Here is a 22,476-nt window from a genome sequence, read left to right as displayed (position 1 = left end):
AAGGCAAAGCAAATAGCAACAACTCCGTGGGCACCGCTTCAGTTCATGAATGCACCTCAGAGGTGCATGGCACAACAGGACTGATTGGCCACGAAACACAACCAGGTACAGGAGATAGCTAAAGCACAGTGCAGATCAAAGAGTGCTAGGCAAACAAAGGCAGCCAATAGCCTAAAAAAAAGCACTGTCCTGGATTAACCTGGTATTTGTGGTTAAATCCCAACACAGGCTCTTTTAATTTATTTCTTTCTGCACACTATGTGCTGTCTTGCCTATTTACCCCAGCACTTGGGCTTCTTTTTAAGGTAACCTGGATAAAACTGCTCACAAAATAATTCTAGGAACTGAAGCAGAGATGCTTTATTCCTTTTCATATCTATATATATTATTTTTTTCAAATACAGTCTTGGTCTATTCCCACATGACACACAAGGGGGCCATTGACTCAGTGTATCTCCTTTCATTCTGCCTTTCATACGACTGCACTGAATATCATGAATCATTGTATATGATACATAACACATCTTGAATTAAGCAATAGGTAGTGAATGACTAATCACCTCATCTCAATTAAACTAATAGCAGCAATTTTTGTTGCGCTGCATGTAATTTATTTATAATCATCCTATCTCAATTAAACTAATAGCAGCAATTTCTGTTGCTCTGCGTGGAACTCGGTGTGTTTTGACAAATGAAAATAAGTTGTTGTTTGCTTGGAGAGGGAGTAGAAGCAGCAAGTATTCTTGTATTTGGAAGAGCTGAAAAACCACTGAAGTAATTTTTTTTTATCAACTAGGCCAGCGAACAAAACTATCTGACACTACCATTTAAACCACAAACTTTTTGAAACAGTGACTTTTCCTTTTGTTCTTTCTCACCATACAAAAATCATGACAGATTTAACAACCACATAACAATGCACAAGCTCGATAGTTACCAACCACGAAAAAGCACTCTTCCTATCTCCAGGATATAATATGCTGCTCCTGAAGTTTTTGTTACTAGTGATTCACTGAGTCTGAAGTCACCATCAGAGCCATGCGGGAAAACCAGAAGTGTTCCTGTGGTGGCCTTGTACTCTGTGATGTCTGTGACTCTTCATGTCTATTAGTATTTGTTTAAATTAAAGCAACTTTTGGTCTGCTCAACTTCGTAGCAGGGATTGGGCTGATTCTAACCCTAGAAATGTGGTACCTTTCTTGTCCAAAAGCCTGAGACTTAGTCGGCTATATTTGTCTTAAGGAAGAGCAAACGTAAATCAGAAGAACATCAATCCCCAAACTAGAAACATGTTAAAAAGCAAAGCTCTGTTTCTTACAGGATGGTCAGCATCCAGTTCTGCTCCATAGCTTAGAATCTGATTGGCAAATCTGTCCAGCTCCTGGATACTTCTTGGGAACCATGGTACTGCAAAACAGAAAAGAAACGGAGACTGGTATGCTTCTTTGTTACTTGGTTAGGGACCTCCTTTTGGTCTTTCCATTTCTTCATCATAAAAATAAATATGTAGGGGTCTAACTTCTGACAGCATTGGCCTTTCCTTGTAATAGAAGGCAAGAGCAAACCCTGCAAATTTTCTTGAATTTGTGGCTGTTTTGTGCTGTTGGAATAATACAGAGCATCAGGAATGTCTAGCCTTTGGCACAGAGCTGGTTTGTAATGTTTATGATTTTCTGTTTATTATTCTGCTTTCTTGGCTTACCCAAACAGTATTTTTTCCAGATTATCCTTGCTTTCACAGTAGCTAGAATCAGCCATTTCAAAGGAACAGCAAGAAATCCCACAATAAGATGAATACAAGACTATTTGACCCCCTGAAAATCTCTTTTTAAGACTTACTTGGTGGGCTCACTTAGGCTAGGATGATGAAATAAAATTATATATGTCAGCCTGATAACTCAGACTAGCATTGTATTACTGCATTTAAAACTTGATTATTTCATTTGATGTTAACTAATTCCTGCACACAGACTTCATTTGTCCTTACCTTCTACAGGACACCTAGGATTTTATAGCTCCCTGTCATTTCCTCCATCTATCATCCTTCAACCTGGCTGACACTTTGCCTATGTATTTCTAGCACAGAAACCACAGCCTGTTCTTGAGCACTCTCATCACTTCTACGTACTGCTTCCAGTTCTGCCATACTTTTGCCGAGGAACAGGAACAGGCCCGTTTAAAGTTGCACCCCATGCTCAGGCCCTGTAATAATGTTCCATGTGCTCTCTATACCATATATAAATCAACTCCATGTATCATGAAGCTAATAACACCCAATGCTCTGTTGCTTTAAGCCCAACGTCTCTCAGAAGTCTATAAATAAAATGTTGGCAATTCATTTAGTGACTTTCTTGTGTGAACAGGGGTGACTTGCTCAGGCAGAGCTAGCAAAACTGCTCTTTGCTCTGTGTGGCTCTGCTCAGCTGGGAGCACTGCCTCTGAGCCCTACCTCCCTCCCCATGTGATTTGTGTTTTTTCCCAGGTGAACCTGATTCCTAGGAAAAGCTTCCCTCTGAGGATGGAGTCCCGGAGCAGTCTGCCAGCAGCTGCTACACAAGCTCCCCACAGTGCTTTGCTGACATGGCTCATCCTGGACCCTGACAGACCACCTATGGGATAAGAGGATAACTCTGCCTCCTGGACTATTCAGCCTTGCTCTTTCTGCTGCACGTCACAGCACGGAGGGTACTTGTGGTGCTGCGTTTCTGTGAGACACCTGCACCAAGGGGCTGGAGTGGCATGGGGAGCTCCTTTTGTGGCCACAGCTCAGCCCCACACAGATGGCTTGCTCCCCTGACCTGCTGTCCCACCACCAGCCCGGCTCCAGCCAGCCTGGCTCTATCCAACGCTTCTGCTGCGAGCCATAAGACTCATTTCCAGCAGGCCGGGCAATGCAGGGGCCTCCCCTAGCTCCTTAGTCCTTTCTGCTGTGCCTCCCCTTCTTCCTCCCAGCAAAAGTGGGCTTTGGTACCTGCTTTCAAGCTGCACAGCCTTCTGCTTTGCTCTGACAGACAGACCAGCACAAGTCACTAGATGGCAGCAGCAGGCCCAGGAAAAACTTCCTCAAGTGACTGCCGAGTTTATTGCTAGCTCTCTTAGTTTCCCCACCTTGCTGTTAGTAACCTTCCTGCACCTCCAGCCCCTCGAGTTAAAACAGCGTGAGGGGGATTAGAAAAAGGGATGTCTGAGTTCTAGAGAGGATTCAGTAGAGACATACCTCATGAATGATGAGCCCACCCTACCCTCTTGCCCCTATTTTCTGTACACACAGCAGGGCAGGGGGTTCATCTCCCAGCTCTGGCAGTGGCCTTTACATGAAGGTAGGGGGATTGCTTCACTGCTTTGTGCTTCAGACTCACCACTGCCAGGGAAGCTGACACCCACTATCATCAGTGAAGCATCCTGATAAATGTTTTGGGCACTGGAAAAAAGCTGTCTGAGAGCCCACAGCAAAGCACTTGTCAGTGTTCAAGTGAGGAATCACTATTCTCAGGGAAGTATCATGATCTGAAAGGTCCAGACTGTGCAGACAAACCAGTGGAGGCTGAGGCCTGCAGTGGATTTCAGCAATGATATCTGTAGGGATTTGCTGCCTGGGGTCAAAAAGGTCTAGGTGGGCAGAGTTTGAAATATTCCAGCTTCAGGAAGCCATAGAATAGATGTATAAGAATGAATTGTTTTCATTAAACATATTTTATTCTTAAGCTTCCCAAAGCACTTGGTGCAGAGGTTGTGATAAACTCTGGGACAGACTGATGCACTGTCAGTCTCAGACTTGGAGATGGGTGGCTTGCTTTTCCTCTATGTAGGTGCAGCAGATTGTATAGGTACTGGACCTATTTTCAGCAGATTTCTGCCCACCTCCCAGCCCCCCCAGACACTGGTGATAGCTCCAGGAGTGCTGCTCTGAGAGCTGCTCTGGGTGAAAAGGTGCAAGCTGTAAAAGAATCATGAAGATTCTTTGTGCTATTTGCACCAGCATAGCTGGACTTTAGTCCTGAACATTCTCAGCTCTTGTGGCAACAAGAATCAAAGATGCTGAGCATAGCCCTGGCCCAGCCACCAAGCCCATACAACCCTGGCAACAGGCACCAGGGTGCAAAAGAGCTACTGCATCCTCTGTGTAGTTGTGGTGTGCCGGGAGGCTGACCCCAGCCCCCCCTGCAACTATTGAAAAGATCAAATCAAATTATCCCCTGGCTGAATCTCTCCCATATTTTGTTTGCGACATCCTCCTCCAGCCCCGTTCACCAGACTCGCTGTCTGTCTGCACGGCCATTAATGAATTGCCAGAGCAAGCTGTTGCAACACTGGGCCTCTGTGAAGGTCCGAGGAGCAAACGTGGGCTGATCAGTAATAAATATTGATTTGTCTGTAAGTGAAACGGCAGCATTTATGAGATTGTGCTGGACACCCAAGTGGTGACCAAATTACCATGGGGTCAAATGCTTAGCAGAATGCTAATAAGCCATTTATATGAGGGGCAGCAAAGCAGGGGCAGTGAGGACTTCTGCAGAACTCCTCCATTTGGACCATTGTGAGGAGGGTCAAAGACAGGTCTATGCAATTTATAGCAGTTCAAGGCCCAGGTTTAGCCCTTTTTTAAACAGTCCCAAATGCTTTGGCCAGCCTCAGGGTTTAGCAAACAAGGACCCTACAGAACATCAGCCTCCAGTCTGTCTCAGAAATGCAATAAATTGTCTGCATTTGCCTAATGCTACAACAGAATAATATTTAATTATTTTTATTCATGGGCTCCAAGTGGTCTGCAGATATCTAGCTTGTTTCCAAAAAGAGCTATGAAGAGATGCACTGTGTTTTCAGAACAAATCTTCCCATCTCTACAAAAGGCTTTTGGCCCAGTGACTGCTAGACCACCTCGAGTTCTGAAATTACCTTTGGATTTATGGCATTTTGCTGGCCTGCTCACAGCTAAAATTATACTGTCAATCCAAGCCTCCTATTTGTAACTCTTTGGGTTTGTAAAGGGAAACCAAAACTATATTTTGTTTTTGAGAGAGTAAAGACTATTAACAAAAAAAAAAAAAAAAGAGTGTTCAGGTTAAAAAAGAAGGGGGGGGGGAGTTAACAACAAAGTGTTAAAGTTAACAAAGTGTTGTCATTAACACTTTGGCCAAAAAAGAATACATGTATGTTTAATGCTAAGCTATTCAGGAGGGAAAAGGCCAGTAATTTCCTTTGACTTTCCGCAAAGCACTGCTTCAGGAATGGCACTGTGTGCTTCCTATGGGAAACTGAGTAAAAGAAGAGGTTTTGTTCAAATCATGAGCGTGAGCTAAGTGAATCCCTAACAAGGAAGGACTGAAAGCATCTTTAGGCAGTGGTGAGAGAACTGGTCCCATGGGACCCCAGACTGGCTCCAAGAGAAAACATTCCCAGCTTTACCTGCCAACCTATCAGAGCATGAAGATATCCCCATGAACCATCTGCCTGAGATTTTGCTCCCTGGAGGTGTATTGCTCTCATTCTGTGCTTTGGGAATAATATTTCACAAAAGCATGTCTGTAGATTACAACCAGATTTGCCAGGAGGATACATTTGAAAGGCAGGCTGACCTAAAAGGCACCATGAGGCCTATTAATTGTTAATGCCATCACAGATAAAGGACAACATCTTACCACTCTTCCTACAGTTCAGTCTGCTCCCATTTCAGTCTGCCCATGTAGCTGCCTCAGCCCAGAATTTGCCACCCACAGTTCATCCCCTAAGCAGTGCTTCTTTGACCTTTTGAATATGGCTCTTTGGGGATTTCAGTTTGACTGGACCCTTACTACCCATGAGAGAAGCTGAAATTGAAAGAAAAAAAGAAAAAGGAAAAGGGTAAGAAGAAATATCAATCTTCCTCTCTTTCCTTGGCAGTAAGTTGCTCCCACTTCATGCTATTTCTGAGTTATTGGAACTAACAAACAAACACAAGTTATCCTCTCCAACGGAAGGGGATCAAGTCCCTTTCTGCAGCACTGACAGGATAATCTAACTCAAAAAAATGCTTTGATCAACACAGTAACATGCAGTGAAACTTAATCCTACAGCAGACCATGGGAGTTCTGACTTCTGTGAGGTCAGAATTTCAGTCACTAAACCTTCCTGGCTGATATTTAGAGCTGCATCTCTTTCTGACTCTGGCTTCTGTTTATATATAACTTCAACGTCTTCTTAACAGTAACTAGAAAAACAAAATAATGGTAAATCCTGCTAGGCCCTGTAGATTTCTCCTGGAAATAAAAAATCCCCAAAAAGAAAACGTCTTTGATTTGACATGATCATAAATCAGCTAATCAACCCTTTGTCCCTCTATCTCATGAATGGAGAGAACTGACTCCAAAGAGTATTTGCCTTCTTCTTTTTCATCTTCAAATGCAATGTCATGGGGAAGACACAAAGGAGATGGTAAAAGGATTACCAGCACTGATCTCACAAAGGTATTAATGTTCTTTCATGTTGTTCCTAGGAAGGAAGAGGAAGATCCAGATCTAAAGTATTTAAAGTCTGAAATCCTATTAAAATCACATCTGTTATCTGAAGAGGCATTTAAGTATGTCTCAGACTGGGTGCTGGGCAGCCACCTCTGTACCAAGCAGCCTCAACTCCATCAAAAATTAGGAGTGTGGACAACTCAGAAAATCTTATTTCCATCCAAAGGCAGGATTACTACTGGTCTCCCCAGGATTTCTTCCAGCAAAGAAGAATTATGGTCCCACTGAAGTGGGTGGCAGAGCCTCCCTAATTTCTATAGCAGGAGCGAGGGGGATCCCCAAGCAAAAACAGTGGAGATGTGGACAGTGTTGGACTCGCGTGCAACTGTGCACAGGAGAGCAGGGGAAGCTGGCCACTGCTGGGGACTTTTCCTCCCCTCTCAACTCAGCCCAGAGGTTCATAGGCCCCAAAAGGAAGGGTCTTCAGAGGCCTGCTGACAGAGCCCATGAGACTGAAATTGGAAAGTAAATCCAGGTGTTCAAAGGGTGTACCAGCCCCAGGGAGCACAGGAGGGTAAGCCCTCCCCTTGTCCCCGGAAGATGCATGGGACAGGGCTCTTGTCACCTACGCTACACTACAAGGTTTGTGCCATGGTGATTTGTGAGGTCCCAGAGACATTTGTTAAGGGGGAGGCACTGCAACAGTCAGGGTTTTGCTGTCACTTTTTGTTTTGTTATGCTGCCCTTTGTCAGCAGATCCTACCAGAGTAAGGAGAATATGGAAGGTGGCTGGACTTTGAAGGAAGGATGCATTGAATAAACAGTTTGTAAAGAGTCAGCAAATGAGCAACAACTGGTGTATCAACCCACTGCAATAAAGCAGTCTTTAAGGGACTGGGAGGGGTGTCAGCAAAACAAACAGATGAAAATATAATAGTGTAACAACTGTTGCCAGGAGACCTTGTCAAAATCATGGCCAAAAATGGAGAATGGCAATTTATATTGACAGAAAATCTCCATATGAAAAAGCTTACAATATGGACAAAATAGACAGTGGAAGGGAAACTTAACCATATAGGTCCAAAAGTAACTCCTTTGCTAGAAGAAAAAGAAGTAATTTAAGTATGTTACATAAATATTCCTTCTCAATATTATCCTTGCCAGTATATGCTTACCGGTGTCCTTCTTCTTGGTTCGTGAAAGCTCATGCACCGTTGCACCAATATCATTTCTCAAGGACTTGATGATCTTGTCTAGTGCTGGCACATTCTTGCCTTCCAAATTAATGAAGAATTCATATTCATCTTTGTTGAGACGGGAAGGCCGAGACTCAATGTGTGTCAGGTTTATACCTTTTTCCTATGAGAAAGAGATCTTGGTTACACAGGGTTTGGGGGAAGAAATGTGACATACAGGCTAGCTAAAATTCGTGTCAGTCAACAACCCATACCATACAGTATAAATAGCTCAAAAACAGAGACTTTTCTCTGGTAGCCACTGGACTGAGGATTTTCAGAACAGGGCGAGAGATGAAAAGGAAAACTGAAAAGACTTACCCCTGTGCAGAGCATTAGCATAAGGACCATTTCTACACAAACCTTTGAAAAAGGTGACAGCAGGATACAAGTTGCAAATAGGCTTTGTATTGTAAATGGTGACACCAGTACTGTGAGTAGATATTGGGAACTTGTCTGTGTGGACAAGAACATTTCCACTGGATCAACACAAGAAATAGGAGTTTCACCTTCTTATGAGAAAGTGATTGCTGCATTTATGAGCATCTTTGAAGAAGGTTGGAAAAGCAAGGAGTGGGCCATCCTGTGAGCTAAGCTTCTGCCAAGCCACTGCACAGTCACCTGCAAAGCCACCTGCACACACCTGTGAGCAAGTATTGGGCAGAGATCAAGCTAAACAGGGATCTGCACCAAAAAGGTAGCCCATGGTTATGGGGAAAAAAAAAAAAAAAAAAAGTGTGTTTTAGGATCACAGAATCACAAAATTGCATAGTCACTGATGGTGGATGGGTCCTCTGGAAATCTTCTAGTCCAAACCTCTGCTCAAGCAGGCTCCATGAAAGCCAGTTGTTTAGGACTGTTTCTAGCTAGGTTTTGAATGTCTCCACAGTTAGAGACTTCACTTCATAGCCTTTCTGGGCAACCTGCTCCAGAATCTGGTCACTCTTAAAGCACACACACACAAAATAAATACCTTTTTTTTTTTTTAATCACAGAAAGTCAAATTCTGTCTCAACAAAGATCTTCACTGACAAGCAGCAGTGCCTCCTAGCTCTCAAGAAAGGGACTATTGGCAACCATAGCTGTGACAACCATGGCCTGTTGGAACCTGACTTCATTTGCTGCTATAACAATGAGTAAAGCAATAGGTAACTAAAAATCATATTCACCCAGTCATCTAAGTGCAAGCCCAGGAAAATAGAGCTCAGTTTAGCTAAACTTCTGAGGTTTTCCTGAGCACTGTAATTCGAATATAAAAATATTATTTTTTTTTTCTTTTGAGAAAAACCTTTTAAATAGATTTCAGTCAGTGCTGACCTTTCTTCAGGCTCCCACTGCAGCTGCAATCTTGGCTGGGTCAGTCCTTCTGTCCCTCACAAGGAACAGTTAACCCCATGAGGAAATTTTGGTCTGAAGAGCAACCCCAAAAGTGCCAGAGGAGCTGACACATGGTGCTCAGCAGCCCTGGAAGAGCTTCTGTTTTGCTGCTTTCAGGCTTAGGAAGACCCTAACCTACATGGGGTGAACTGACAGTCCCCACTGGTGTCAGTGTCAAAACTCTACAGTGAGGTCAAGATTTCATCCATGAAGAAACGCTGCAAGGATCTATTTGTGACCTGCAGGGAAGAAAGAGGGAGCGCTTTTTTTTTTTTTTCTCCCTCTAGCTTGAGCTTCTCAAGCACTTTAAGGTTTTCTTTGCTGCTCTCAGTGCTTGCACAGTGCAGGGGGGCATCTGGCTATCAGCAGCAAAGGCCTTATTCACTCCACCACAAAAGGCAGTTTATTACTTGGTAGGAAACAGCATGCATGTCATTCCTCTGTTTCCTGAGTGTCGCACGCTACAGATGAACTTAAATTGTTTGGCTAGATACCAATACAATAAGTTGAAAAGGTCAAAAGCGCATTCACCACCAACTGCTGCTCTTGAGAGATGCTGTCCTTGTGGGGCTGTCTGCAGGCAGAGAATGGCTGTCACTGTGCTGGGCCCCGAGGACAATTTGTTTTAGGCCTCCAAAGCCCCTTTTCACAAAAGAACTGTGCATTGTACCCTCAGCTTGGTAAGGCACTGGGTGGTGGAGTGGCCGGGAGCTGGAAGCTCAAATGACTCCAAGCTGGAAAGCTTTGGGCAGAGTGCAGGCATGGAGGGGTCCCAGCCCCTTCAGCACAGCCGTGCTGCAGAGATGGGTGCAGCACCACAGAGCTGGCACCCATCCAGCAGAGCCACCCACAGAGGTGGAGAGTGGGCACAAAACGCCCCCCTGAGCAAAGGTTGGGCCAGGCACACCTAAGAGGGGGATTAAAAAAGAACTACAAAAAAAAAAAAAAAAAAAAAAAAAAAACAGGGAAGACGGAATTATGTAGAGAGTCACCTCTTTTTTTTACACCTGGGATGAATACGATAGCTTTCCTGCAGGGTGTGAAGCCATTTCAGCTGGTTATTCAGGGAGTGCTTGCAACTCAGCAACATGCAAAACTCTTTATCTCTTTGTGATGAGGCTTCAGGACATAGAAGCAGAGCAGCTGAAGGGAGAACCCTTCTGGTGACTGTTTTTAAAGCAGGAGTTCAGCAGCGTACATCCCTTAACTGGTGCTCTCACAGAAGCATGCTCTCATACCCTGCGTATTGCTAATAAGCAATACCCAATTTCAAAATATTTACAGTGGCTCTGTTACTAGCGTTGCTTTACAAATCTCAATTTCATTCTAGTCCAACTACTCCATCTAGTGTTTAATCTTCATAGCTTCACATTATTCAAAACTTGTATCCTTAGTATTGCCAAATCCTGCAATTGCATCATATTTCTCACAGTAGTCAATGTTTTATTTGAAGCTCCAACCTCTAGAGCCAAATGGTTACCATAGAAAGGTGGTGGGGGAAATTTTTAGTTTATTTGCTTATTTTGACCAGTTTTCAGTCTCTCTGTGTTTTTAGGAGTTTGAAATCTTAACAACATATGTCCTCAAAAGACAGATAAGAAGTTTGAATTTATTTATTTGATGAGACTCCATGATTTCTGCGTTAATTTCTGTTGATGAAACCTAACTCCAGGTGTTGGAAGATCTGGCCTGTCACACATTTGGGCTTTGATTTACATCCAAACTGTTAACACTTCTGCCTTTCCTATTTTAGAACTGGTAGAAATCAGCTGAGCCCAAGGCTTGAGATTAGACATGCCTTTGCTGAATCTGACCTATTTTGTTCATCACACCTGCAAAGAACTTGAAGCAGGTTGGTACTTCCCTGTTTCTACTTAGGTTTATGGACTGCATGAAGGGTGAGTCTCTTGTATCCTGTGATGCAGCCTCATACCTTCTGGAGTGCCTCTGAGCAGGTAGAAGGGTAGTTAGCTGCTCAATTTGTATTTAAGTAATAGTGTGAACATCACAAAACAGATTCTGCTTTGAGAACTGAGAGAACATTTAGGAGTAACACTTATCCAAGATCACAAGGGTACAGTATTGGCAGACCCCTTGAAGTTATCAGAAGTCACTCCAATTTTCTTGCTTTTTTTTCTTAAAACCTGACTCCTGAGGGTAACAATTCTCAGCTTTCATTATTTGAATATCCACATTCACTGTGTCTCTTATTACTCCCCATTAGAAAAAAAGTCTCAAGACATGCTCTCAGAGCTAAAAAAAAAAAAAAAAAAAAAAAAAAAAAAGTTGAAACTAAGCCTGTTTTGTGCAAGTCATGATTTTTCAATGACAGGGTTTAGCCATAGGGATGTTGATTCACAGCAGAGGTAATAGAAGACCTTGGGGGAGATTTTCCATTTCCCTGCCTACCATTCCCCAGAGCTGGACCTCAGCCTTGGCTCCCTCTCAGAGGCCATGAAGCAACTCCAGCTTCTTCCCCAGATTATGGAGGAAGTGTCTTGCATGCAGCAGCAGCCACACAATGGCAGTAGATCCCTACACTACAGATATTATGCTACATCAACAATCTTGTGCAGGTCACTGGCAACAAAAATTGACTACTCCCTCTAAGAGATTAATGGCCTGATTGCTAGACAAGTTCTGTTTTCACAGCTACACTGGGAAACTCTGAGTGGGGACAGGTACTTCCTAAAAATGTTGTGGGCTACTGGTTCCCATGGCATTTTTACATCCTTTTGTTTATGCATTACTAAATGCTCCTCTACATGGTTGCTGAAACTAAGCAGAGCTGTGAAATGCATCCACAGACTGTTTATGTGAGTATTGTCATTGAGTAAGTTTGGCTTCATCAGGATACCCACATTATTACCAGATGAATAGCAACAGTGCTACAGCGCTGTTAATGAACATTCAGTGAAAATTTTAATGAAATCTCCCAGAACAAGGATTTACTCACATTTCCTGTTACAATAAATTGATGTCTTGTTTTAACCCTTACCACAGACTAGTTCAGTGCTTCCAGAACAAGACTTTCAGAAGCACTGGTAGAAACTCAGTGCCTAATTTTCATAGATCAAAGAAGTTAGGAAGTCACAGAGGTGCCTTCAGCCACAGTTTCCCAAAGTAAAGACCAAGACACCCATCATGTTCAGCTTTACTCTTCAAGGAACAGCTTCTCAGCTGAACATAAAGTTTCCCCATCTTCTCCCTCACATCTGCCATGGTCTTCACTTCATGAACAAGCTTCAGGAGGCAAAGGGACCCAGAGGGGACCCTGCTAACATATGGCTCCAGTGGGCAGCTGGCCCTTAGTATCCATCACTTCTCACTTCTTCTCCAGCCCTAAAGTTTGCTATAAGGTGTTCAGCACAATAAAGCCACAAAATGCCTGGAGTGGGACAAACAAAAAAGCAAACAAGAACATGTGGCACCCCACAATCACATAGGAAAAGGGCACTCCTCTCTTTAAAATCTTGTCATATCAATCACTGTATCCAGGATCCCTGCTCCCCTGGCCTAGGAAAGAGGAGAGCACAGTGTGAAAACATTGATTTGAAGCACTGAGTTTAGATGTAGTAAAGACAGTCGTAGCTGTGGCTTATGCACACTGTGGTGTAATGGCATGCCTCGCGTGTTCACCTATCAGTGCAGACACCTCCAACACACCCCCTGGCCAAAGTGACTGCCCGCCTCTCCTGATTTGGAAACAAAATGCTGCCGAGCCAATACCTACCCAAGGGATGAAGGGATATCTGTCACTTTGGACTTTCTGTTGAATAAAGTAAGCTACAATACAAAAAAAAAAAAAAAAAAAAAAAAAAAAAAAAAAAAAAAAAGGCACAGTCATCTTTGCTGGCTCTGAAAGCTCAGAGTCATGTTCAGTGCAGGCTTTAATCCCAGCCAGTCCTCCCATGGTGTAGTAATTTACTCTGAGAGTAAGAGTTCTACCTGATGCAAATCAGCAGGGCAACTTGTGAGCTAGAGCCCTACTGACTGGAAGTAGCACTGGTGAAGGCTGGACCTTGTACTGAAGTCCTTCTCTGTTCTTGGGAAGGTCATGTCAGTGAAGAGGAGATGGAAGGCTCCTGTGTGATGATGGGTTGAGCAAATATTTAATATTTTCCTACACAGTGTTTGACATGTACTACAGCTGAGATGTCTGCTACTACTTGTAAAATAATCATAAAAAAAGACCTCAGAGGAAAATAATGTTTTTATAAATTCATGTGGAAAAAAAAATCAACTCAAACTAAGGGCAATCCTTTTTATATATTGAAATGCTTAGTTCTAGTTTTTGTATATTAAATTTAAATTTGGAAATACTGATCTTTTGGCAGAAGACTTTTTACTTTTTTTTTCTTTCAAAATGGACTTTAAAAGAAAAAAAGTGATCTCAATTTCAATAAGCTTTTATCACTAGAGAAAATAAATATTCACATCAATTGTAATCTTATCTTTCAATTTTGATAAGAACCCTGGAAGATTTCGGTGGGGGGAGGGAGGGTTCAGGGGCTTACACTCTGTAGCTTTCTTATTTCTCCAGTGAATCAAAAAACATAACTCCACAATGACTATGATTTGTCTTCCTGATTTTAAGCATGATATTTTGTTTATGTTATGTTCTGTGTCAGATAGATGTTAATTCCAGTTTTGGATTCCTAGCTACCATCTTCTGTAACACCATAACTCAGACAAACAGTGTATGGCTGCACCAAGCAGTGCCTTAGTTTACAGTCAAATTAAAATAAGGTCGGCATAAGGGCTCTGCTGATGGGTTTATGCTGTCTCTACAGCCACTCTCAAGCCCACAAAGAGGACAGATTTTCCCAAGCAGAACCCATAGGGAAGCCGCATCCACACTGTGTTGGATAAAGATTATGTATAAAAAGGCTTTTCAAGTGAAAATAATTGGGTTTAATTATTTAACCAAAACGCAAATCTTTACCACATGCCAATATACATACAGAATAGCTAGAGTGAAAGGAAAGTCGATTCAGTATTAATGATTTGTTTATTGCTAGACATGACTGAGCTGCTATTACATCTGTTTTTTCTTTTCAGAGGTTATACATAAGTCCAACACTGAAACACAGTAGAGAAAATGAATAAAGAATAAGAGGAACATAGACATAATAAAGAAGATTTTGGACATAAAGCCAGCAGACATAAAGAGCTCAGTACATGGAGGAGATTCCTCAAGGAAAAAAAAAAAAGAAAAAAAAGAAAAAAAAATCCTTCAATCTACATAGTCCTCACTTTAGCCACAATCTTGAGTGTAAGTGGGACCTCAAAAGAAAGCAAGAGTTTGGGTCTCTGAGCAAAAAGCAGATGTGAGAACAAGTGGCACTCTGTCAGCTGCATGAGCAACATTGAGGGATGTTTGTGCAGGACAAATAATAGATTATTCATCAAAACACAGTGAAATTCCCTTAAGTTTGATGTCACAGTTGTAATTCTGGATGCAAGTCTGTGCCAGGTGCATGTGCTCTGTAGCAACTGGCCTTGTGCCTTCACCTGCCTGCATAGGCGGCTCCCCTACCTTCAGTCCACCCAAAACAGGGGTTTACCCAGTTCACTGGGCTGTGTTTGGACACCACTTCCTTCTCTGGGAGTTTTGCCTTCTGGTTGAACGTGGATTACATCTGAACTGAGGAGCGGCCATGGTGCTTGATGTGCCACTGGTCCTGGGCCCCGTTATCCAGGCCTCCAGGCCCAATTGCGGGGCAGGGCTGTAGAACAGCACGGTTCCCCTCGGGTTCTTGCTCCAGTGGACACCAGGATAGGAGCTGATGCCTGGCCCAGTGCAACCTCAGCATGGAAATGGGGCATGGGTTGGTGGTGAGGAGGTATTCCTGCATCCTGGGCAGGGACACAAGAGTGACAAGTTCTCCCAGAATAGCAGGAATTTTGCTCCAGCTGGCAAACCAAGGTGAGGATGAACCTCCCCATGTCCACATGAAGACTTGCTTTACAGAAAGGCAGCCTGGCTTCTGCTAGCACCATGAGGTCTCCGCTTTGTTGAGTGTCTTCTCAAACCCTCATGTGGCAGTCTGGACCTTGCTTCTGTGCCTTCTTTGCTCTCTTCAGAGAGGATTTCTTTTCAACACTTGCATATTTAAAGTTCTTTTAATTCTCTGCATTCCCCCCTCATGGCCCAGAGTAGTTCTGTAGGCTGTCTAGAAAAAAGGCAAAATCCTCAAAGAGGAATCCTCAAAGCACAGGAGGCACGGCCCTTTAATAATTCCCAAGTGCCAGCTGGGAGGAAGAAAGGGCAGAGCCCTTCTCTCTGCCTACATTCCCATGCCCGAGTGCCCGGAGACACCCCAACAGCCCAGGCAGCCCCAGCTGTGGTCAGGACCAGGGAGGGTCCAAATTCAGCGTGTGCGGCCAGCCCTCAGCCTCGGCACAAATAGCTGTGGAGGTACGTCCCTCTGCAGGGACCAGCATCTGTGCTGCTGCTTCCACTCTGGGGAACAGTCTGATCGTATTTTGTGGCTTTTGTGTTTTGTTTCCTCCTTCATGTGGCTGTGTGAGGCAGCAACAGCCAAAAGAGACACATCTCCTCCCTGTGCCACCCCTCTTAGACTTACTCGCCACATTTCCTCAGGACAGCGCCAATGTGGTGGCTGTAACCCAGGGGACAAGGCTGGGGTCTCCCTCTCCAGACAAGCCCACCAACAGTGGGTCCGGACCAGCTCCTGTAGCTAACCTGGTTCTCACAGATGATTTTGTCAAGCAGGAAAGGGATATAAGAAGAAAATCTTCTGGAAGTTTTCTGCCTTGTCCCCATTCTTATCTTCCTTTCAGAGCAGAGAGGGCATCACCTGTGTATCACCACCTTCCCCGGCTCTGCTGTAGGTGCCTCAGATCACAAAGTCTGTCCCCCTGAGACACCATGGTCATGGCCCAGCCAGGAAAGGGTGGAGGTTGTCTCAGCCATGTAGGCTCATCACTTACACACATGACAAGGTCCATCCATTTCCCACCAAGATTGCCAACAGAATTCAAATCTTGCCCAAGAGCACCTATGCCAGGCCTTTTGCAACCTTTGCGCTGGGGGAGGCTGCAAGTTGGCCCAGGAAGAATTGGCCTCATTGGGATGGGAATCTACCTGTCCAACAATGCAGAGCTCCTAAACCTGAACTTCCATCCCCCCTGTTGCCATCAGAGTTGCAGGGGAAAACCATGATTCAGCTTGCCTAGTTTGGGTACCTGCTTTGGGGCAAGAAGAGTCACATCCTAGATGCAGCTACTTCTCTCCCTCCTACACCAAATCCCATACAGAAGAGTTGGTAATAATTTGCTTAGTAGATGGCAATCCATTTAACAAGAAATATCAACAGCCTTCCTTAGTTCATTTACACCTACTGTCAACATACAGACATTTTGCGGGACTGTGTTACAGTAGTCAGTTCACAGCTTTAGACCAGCTCTGCTGTCATTAGCATGAAATCTCCTTTATCTTAATGATTCAAATATGGCCTATAACTCATAATTATTTTCTGTTTGTACTAATAGTGCACAAATCTTTCATTTCCCAGTCAGTTCAGTTTATGAATGGAAAGTATGCAGACCACAACTTATTACACTGTAGTATAGACAGAACTGCTTTCAGGCACAACTATCACGTGATGATGTTTGTTTTGTTTTTTTTAAAAAAGTTGCAAAACCAATATAACAGAGTGTGGGAGCACAGAGTACACAGCTGTATGTGTTGCAATACAAGCATGCTGAATTACAAGGATTTCGTGCTTTTTAAACAGCATCCATGACATCTGGGAAATATTTCTTCAAGAATAAATAGGCACACAATGTCCTGAAAGGTAAATGTCTCCTTGTTTCCCCCAGAGCTTTCCAACTCAGCCAGTACAAGTTCATGAGTTCCTTGGGAGTGAATAAACTGAAAAATGCTGTCATTTTGGTGCTGTTTCAGAGGTACCCTCTGTGCCCTCTGTAGAAATACCAATACTGGAAAGTGGTGAGTTTGTTTATATCAGATATACTGAGGTGGACAAGAGCTATGAGGACAGTTGCTCCCTCCAGTAGAAATGCTTCATGCCCCACAGCTCATGTTTGGGTTATATTTGCCTTTCTATACTATACATATACCTACCCAAATGCCAACCCCAGATTATGACCCGATTCACTTCTGCATCTTATTCTGGCAGTTACAGTGGAATACTTCCTTATTAAATGTAGAAAAATGCAATTTATTTTTTTTACCCTTGTGTCAGTTAAAGGTGAAGGTTTTAATTTAAAAGCTAGAAATCTTACTTTTCACTTAAAAAGGCATCTTGAGCTCCAGGACTTTAAGTGATTTTAACTTCAGAAAAGATACAGTTCCTGTTTACCCCATTATGGCAATGAAATGGGATTAACAACGTGATGATAAACACCCTGAGCAAATGTTTCTGCAATGGAAAAATTTAAAGACATGGTCGGGTCTCCTGAAAAAAAAAAAAACATTTACCTCAAACGTGCGCAGAACTTTAGCCAGTGCCCCAACTTCTTCTTTCAAAGAGAAGATCAAAGAAATAACACCATTTTTATTTGAGGGCTCTTCAATATACATAGATTCCTGAAAGAAAAGAACGAGAAAATCTTTAAGTTCACCCCAGGAGCCAGGTTTACCTTTCTCCACCATCATTTTGCACTGAATCAGTGATGTAGACAGGACATACAGATGCTTTCAGTAGGAATCAAGGAATTGTTGCTTCCAGGGACAGCTCTGGGGCTGCTCTTATTTATCATGGTAGAGGCACAAAACCCATTCTTGGAAACTATGTCCCATGTGTGAGGAAGGTATTCAAAAATGGGGGAAAAATAGCCTAACTCCATTTCAGTGCTGTGTCACTTCTCAGGTATACCAAGCTCAGGGAAAACTGGAAACATTACTGTACTTTGGTTTCAGCTATGGTGAAAGATCTTCAAGCTTCATTTTCATTAATGCTCAGGATTAAGAAGAACAAGGTAGATTAGCTCTGTGCAGAGATACAGGCCATGATCTGCATTTCTCTTCAGTTCTGTTTCCATCTTCCAGGTAACATCAGGAGAGGTGGTATTCACAACAGGGATACGGAAATTGGTTTAAAAACAAAATAAGATATCACCACCACCCCCCAAAAAAAGGAGGGGGAAGAAAATGCTATCACAAATTTTAATTCTTCTGTAAATCCTGCAGTGATTAAAGACTCAGAACAAGACATGTTTTCATTTATGTTTGTTCCTGACTCTTACTGATTTTCTGCTCTGCAAATTCCAAAACACAATTTCCAGTACTCCCAAGCAGGAGGAATGTTTGTTTTAATTGTTTTCATGTCTTAATATGTCTCTGTACATGTGTTTCACAAAATCTTGGTTACGTACAGAAGAGCTATTTCACCACTTTAGGAACAGGAAACTCAGTCATGGAGTGGGGCCAGTTTTTCAAAATTACCTGAGTACCTGACATGGAAGGTAACAGCCTGATGATTTCCAGAATTGCTTAACTTTTCCACTGTCAGCATAAATGGGGTAAAGTTGTGCCAGAGGAGGTTTAGGTTGGATATTAGGGAGAACTTTACTAAAAGGGTTGCTAGGCATTGGAATGGGCTGCCCAGGGAAGTGGTTGAGTCACCATCCCTGGAGGTCTTTAAAAGATGTTTAGATGTAGAGCTTAGGGATATGGTTTAGTGGAGGACTTAGTGTTAGGCCAGAGGTTGGACTCGGTGATCTTGGAGGTCTCTTCCAACCTAGATGATTCTGTGATTCTGTAAATCTGAAGCACAACCACCACAAACTTTTGGAAGTCACAGTAAGATCTTATTTGTGTGTCTGTGGCCTTGGGCAAATCACCCCTGGATGGCATTTCAAAGATCACACCAGACATCAGCAACACAGAGGGTTGTAACAGAGGCTGATGTAACAAGTCCTAGGTCAAGGCCTGACTAAAAGTATCCACCCTTTCAATTTTTCTTTATTAAGACCTACATTTTCAGTCAGAGTTCATCCCCGCTTTAGCTATTGCTAAATTTAACATATAAATCAGAGCATAAAGAGTCTCAGTTCCCAAATATTGTCCTTAGAAATAGCAAAAGCAGTCTTTGTAGCAGACAGATTAATAATGAAATCCAGCTGCCCAAAAGCCATAAAACTCTTGGTGGGACTACATTTTCTGAGGCAATGTTATAATGAATTGCCTTTTTTTTTTTTTTTTTTTTTTTTTTTTTTTTTTTTTTTTTGTAAAATAAATAATTCCTGATTCTTCAGGCTGACTTTTAGGCTGCTGCTAATGTGAACATTCATTGCTGGAGTCTGACAACAGATTTTTCCACCTAGTTTTATTTCCAGTGGTCACACAGATTATCTAAATGATTTCCATCCTTACAGGGAAACTCTGGTGGGAACTGTAGTAGAAAGATTGGTCTTATGGACCAGAGGGAAGATTGTCACCTACTCAGCTGTGCTATGTCTTGGAGTATCTCCCTATTCTCTGGTTTCTCAGCCAACCAGGGAGCTGGCCTTGCTCTTAGCTGGTAGGGACCAAGAGGAAAAGCAGTCAAGAATGGTGCAGCAGCTGGCTAATGAAAGCCATTTGACATCTGAAGCAACCACAAGGGTTGACAGTGACAGGAGTCTGTCAAAAAGCAAACAAAATGTCAGTAGCCTGAAAATTTTATTATAGTTAGTGTAACCAAAACTGTCATCTGAAATTGTGGTCCTGCATGGCTTTGCTGTTACAATTTCTCCATCTCAACAAGTTAAATTCACCCTAAGGACAGAACTGAGTTAAGCCAGTGTCTGCTTAGTGGACCAAGAATTTGGTTTTCATGGTCTGCTCTAGAAATGTTTTAAAAGACTTGTAGTCACATTTTTTAAATGTTCTTGCCAAGGCATGCCTCATGGAGCAGCTTCTGTTGCAGGTTCTCTTGACTCTGTGTGACAAAGGAAGAATTTGTGTTTTGAACGTTGGCAGAGGATATAATACAAGGCTCAAGTCCTACAAGGTAATTTTGATATTAATTAATCTCTTTATACAGTGATAGATTCTCATTGGTCACTAGCCTTGATATGCTGAGATCAGCCACTTTTAGGCTATTCTCACTCATTTTCCCACTCTTGCAAATTGGTTTATGTTGTGCTAAAAAGTTGCAGAAGGCAGTAGGCACTAATTTTGTAAACACGGTGACAATTGCTTAACATTTTGCACATCTGCATGTGAATGTAGATCACTGGGATGGTCTTTGTACAAAAGTCAGTGCATGCCTAAATCTGTCCAGAGAGGTGGAGGCTTTCAGTGCAAGATGAAGACTAAAAGCGTTATTTTCCTGACAGGTACCCAGATCTTATCGATATGTATGGAGGCACTATACATCAATAGACATTGGAGCCAACACATCAACACAAATGCAGGCACTCACATCTATTGCTGAGCTTTTTGTCATATATATGCGTATTTTTTAACTGTTGATCATGGCTAATCTGTTCTCAATCCTAATTCTAATTTCTTGTCTCTCAATCTCTTATATAGAGATGAAATGCAGCTTTGGGACAATTCTGTTCTTTTACTACTGTTATTGTGATTAAGAGTTGAACAAATCGTTTCATTGTCATTGAAACACTGTCTATATGATATGCATGTGACCTATTAGTGTATAAGAACCAGTTGACAAATACAGACAACCATTTCTGGACCTAGCAGTCTCTTACATCAGTGATGTGTAGATGCAGGGACAGTTTGCCTGAGTGCAATGCAAATCTATGTTCTTAATTAACTACTTCACACAGAGACTGATATTTCCTTTCTGACACATGGCAGTTTGGGAGGTCAATAATACAGACCTGTCAGCCTTCAAACTCATTTCTGAGTTGTTTAACCCTTCAGTGTGAATTCCAACACTGCTGAAGCTAGAGGAAGTTTTTTTCTGTAGTTTCAGAGAAAGTGAATAGTATACAAAATAGTATAGAAATAATAGAAATATAGAAGAAAAAAAAAATGAAAAAAATATTTCAATGGAAATAAGATTCCAAAGTTACTCTTAAAAATTGAACAAGTTTCCAAGCCATTTAGAGTCCATTTCTTAAGGTAGCTAGATGCTCAGCTCCCACAGATCTCACTGGGACCAAACAATTAGGCAACTTGGAGAAACAGCAAGGTGGAATAGTAGTGTATCCCTAGGGGAGTTCAACCTCAGCACATGAAGCAGTAGGAAACCAGGCTTCCTTGGTTGCTCTGTACCTAAAAAGACTTGTAGGAAATGAAGCCCGTTTTTTCATATCTTCCACAGCTTGTCCCCAGCTTCAGAGGCATTGCACAGGACAGAATTCGGTCCTAATAATTAACCAGGCTGGCCTCAAATTATGTCACTTGCTCCTATATTATCTATAGTGCCTGTAATCGAAAGTCATGGGTTTCAGTACTTTCCTGTATTTTCCAAAATAAAGAGTTCAAAGTAAGTCAGTAAACATCCAGGGAAAAAAAAAAAAAAAAAAAAAAAGGAGCGGGGAGGGAATATATGTCAGAGTGCTAAAAGTTAACAAATAGCTCCACCAGAAGAGCACATAATTTCCCTAAACTAAAGAAGACAGCTTGTTCTCGTCACACAGGTTTAAGAGACCTCTAATTATTTGCTGGTCTTTTCTGCTGCTTCTTCTATTTGCCATGTACGCAAGGATACATTTACAGAGGTCCCCTGACCCTGATCTGTTGTCTCTCCTTCCTTTCCCCTGTTGGAATGTTTTCATTTTTGCTCTCACCACACATTTGTGAGCACAATTAACTCCAGACAAGCACGCCAGCTGCCAAAGGGAATAACGGTGGCATCCAAACACCAAAAACTGTTGAGACAGGCACATTGTTTCCTCCCATCTTGGGCATCTTAGAGAACGGGAAACAAGATTTGCAAGCATGGAGGGGCACAGAGGGACTCCCTGCAAACAGCAGGCGCACAGGCCCCACCACTTACCTGGAAAAGTTCACCGTTCATCTTGCAGTGCTGCGCGTCCATGTTGCGGAGGCGGCGATGCCCACACAGGGAGGCTGCGGGTGAAGCCTTCTGACCTTACAGTGGTGGCCAGAGCTCTGTGCAAAGGTATTTAAAGTGGAGGAAGCGAGGCAAAGCCATCCCCTCCTCCAGCTCCCTCCCCCCAGATGCTGTGCCAAGGGGGCGTTCTCCCTCCACGCCCCCCACCCACCCAGCCCTGGCACATGGACAAGCCAGCCCCTTCGGTCCCCCCCAGCATGTAGCAGCTCTCCAGCATATTGTTTCTATCTGTGCCCAACGTGGACGAACGGCATGCTTTGAATTAGCAGCCTTCCTTCCCCTGATCAATGTCAGCCGCTGCTTTCATTCCTGTACATCAACGCTTTGACTTGGGTTCAGCCTTCCCCCTCGTCTGTTCCTGTGGCTGTGTGTGTGTTTAGTGACTGGTGGGTTTCCCTTCCATGT

The 22,476-nt window shown here is 43.0% G+C and overlaps 1 protein-coding gene across 1 annotated transcript in view; it reads right to left on the bottom strand.

Annotated features, from left to right (window-relative positions):
• PAH (phenylalanine hydroxylase) overlaps positions 1-22,035 on the bottom strand; it is a 36,574-nt gene extending 14,539 nt beyond the window's left edge. The window contains exons 1-4 of the mRNA XM_032202985.1: positions 21,994-22,035; positions 17,520-17,627; positions 7,613-7,796; positions 1,319-1,407 (exon numbers count right to left, since the gene is read on the bottom strand). Coding sequence (XP_032058876.1) covers positions 1,319-1,407; positions 7,613-7,796; positions 17,520-17,627; positions 21,994-22,035 — 423 coding nt within the window. The remainder of the gene's footprint in view (positions 1-1,318; positions 1,408-7,612; positions 7,797-17,519; positions 17,628-21,993) is intronic.
• Positions 22,036-22,476: the final 441 nt, after the last annotated feature.

This window comes from Aythya fuligula, chromosome 1, assembly GCF_009819795.1.
Source record: "Aythya fuligula isolate bAytFul2 chromosome 1, bAytFul2.pri, whole genome shotgun sequence".
Classification (NCBI taxonomy): Eukaryota; Metazoa; Chordata; class Aves; order Anseriformes; family Anatidae; genus Aythya; species Aythya fuligula.
Note: the sequence above shows the minus strand (reverse complement) of the source record. Positions and strands in the feature narration are given on the sequence as shown.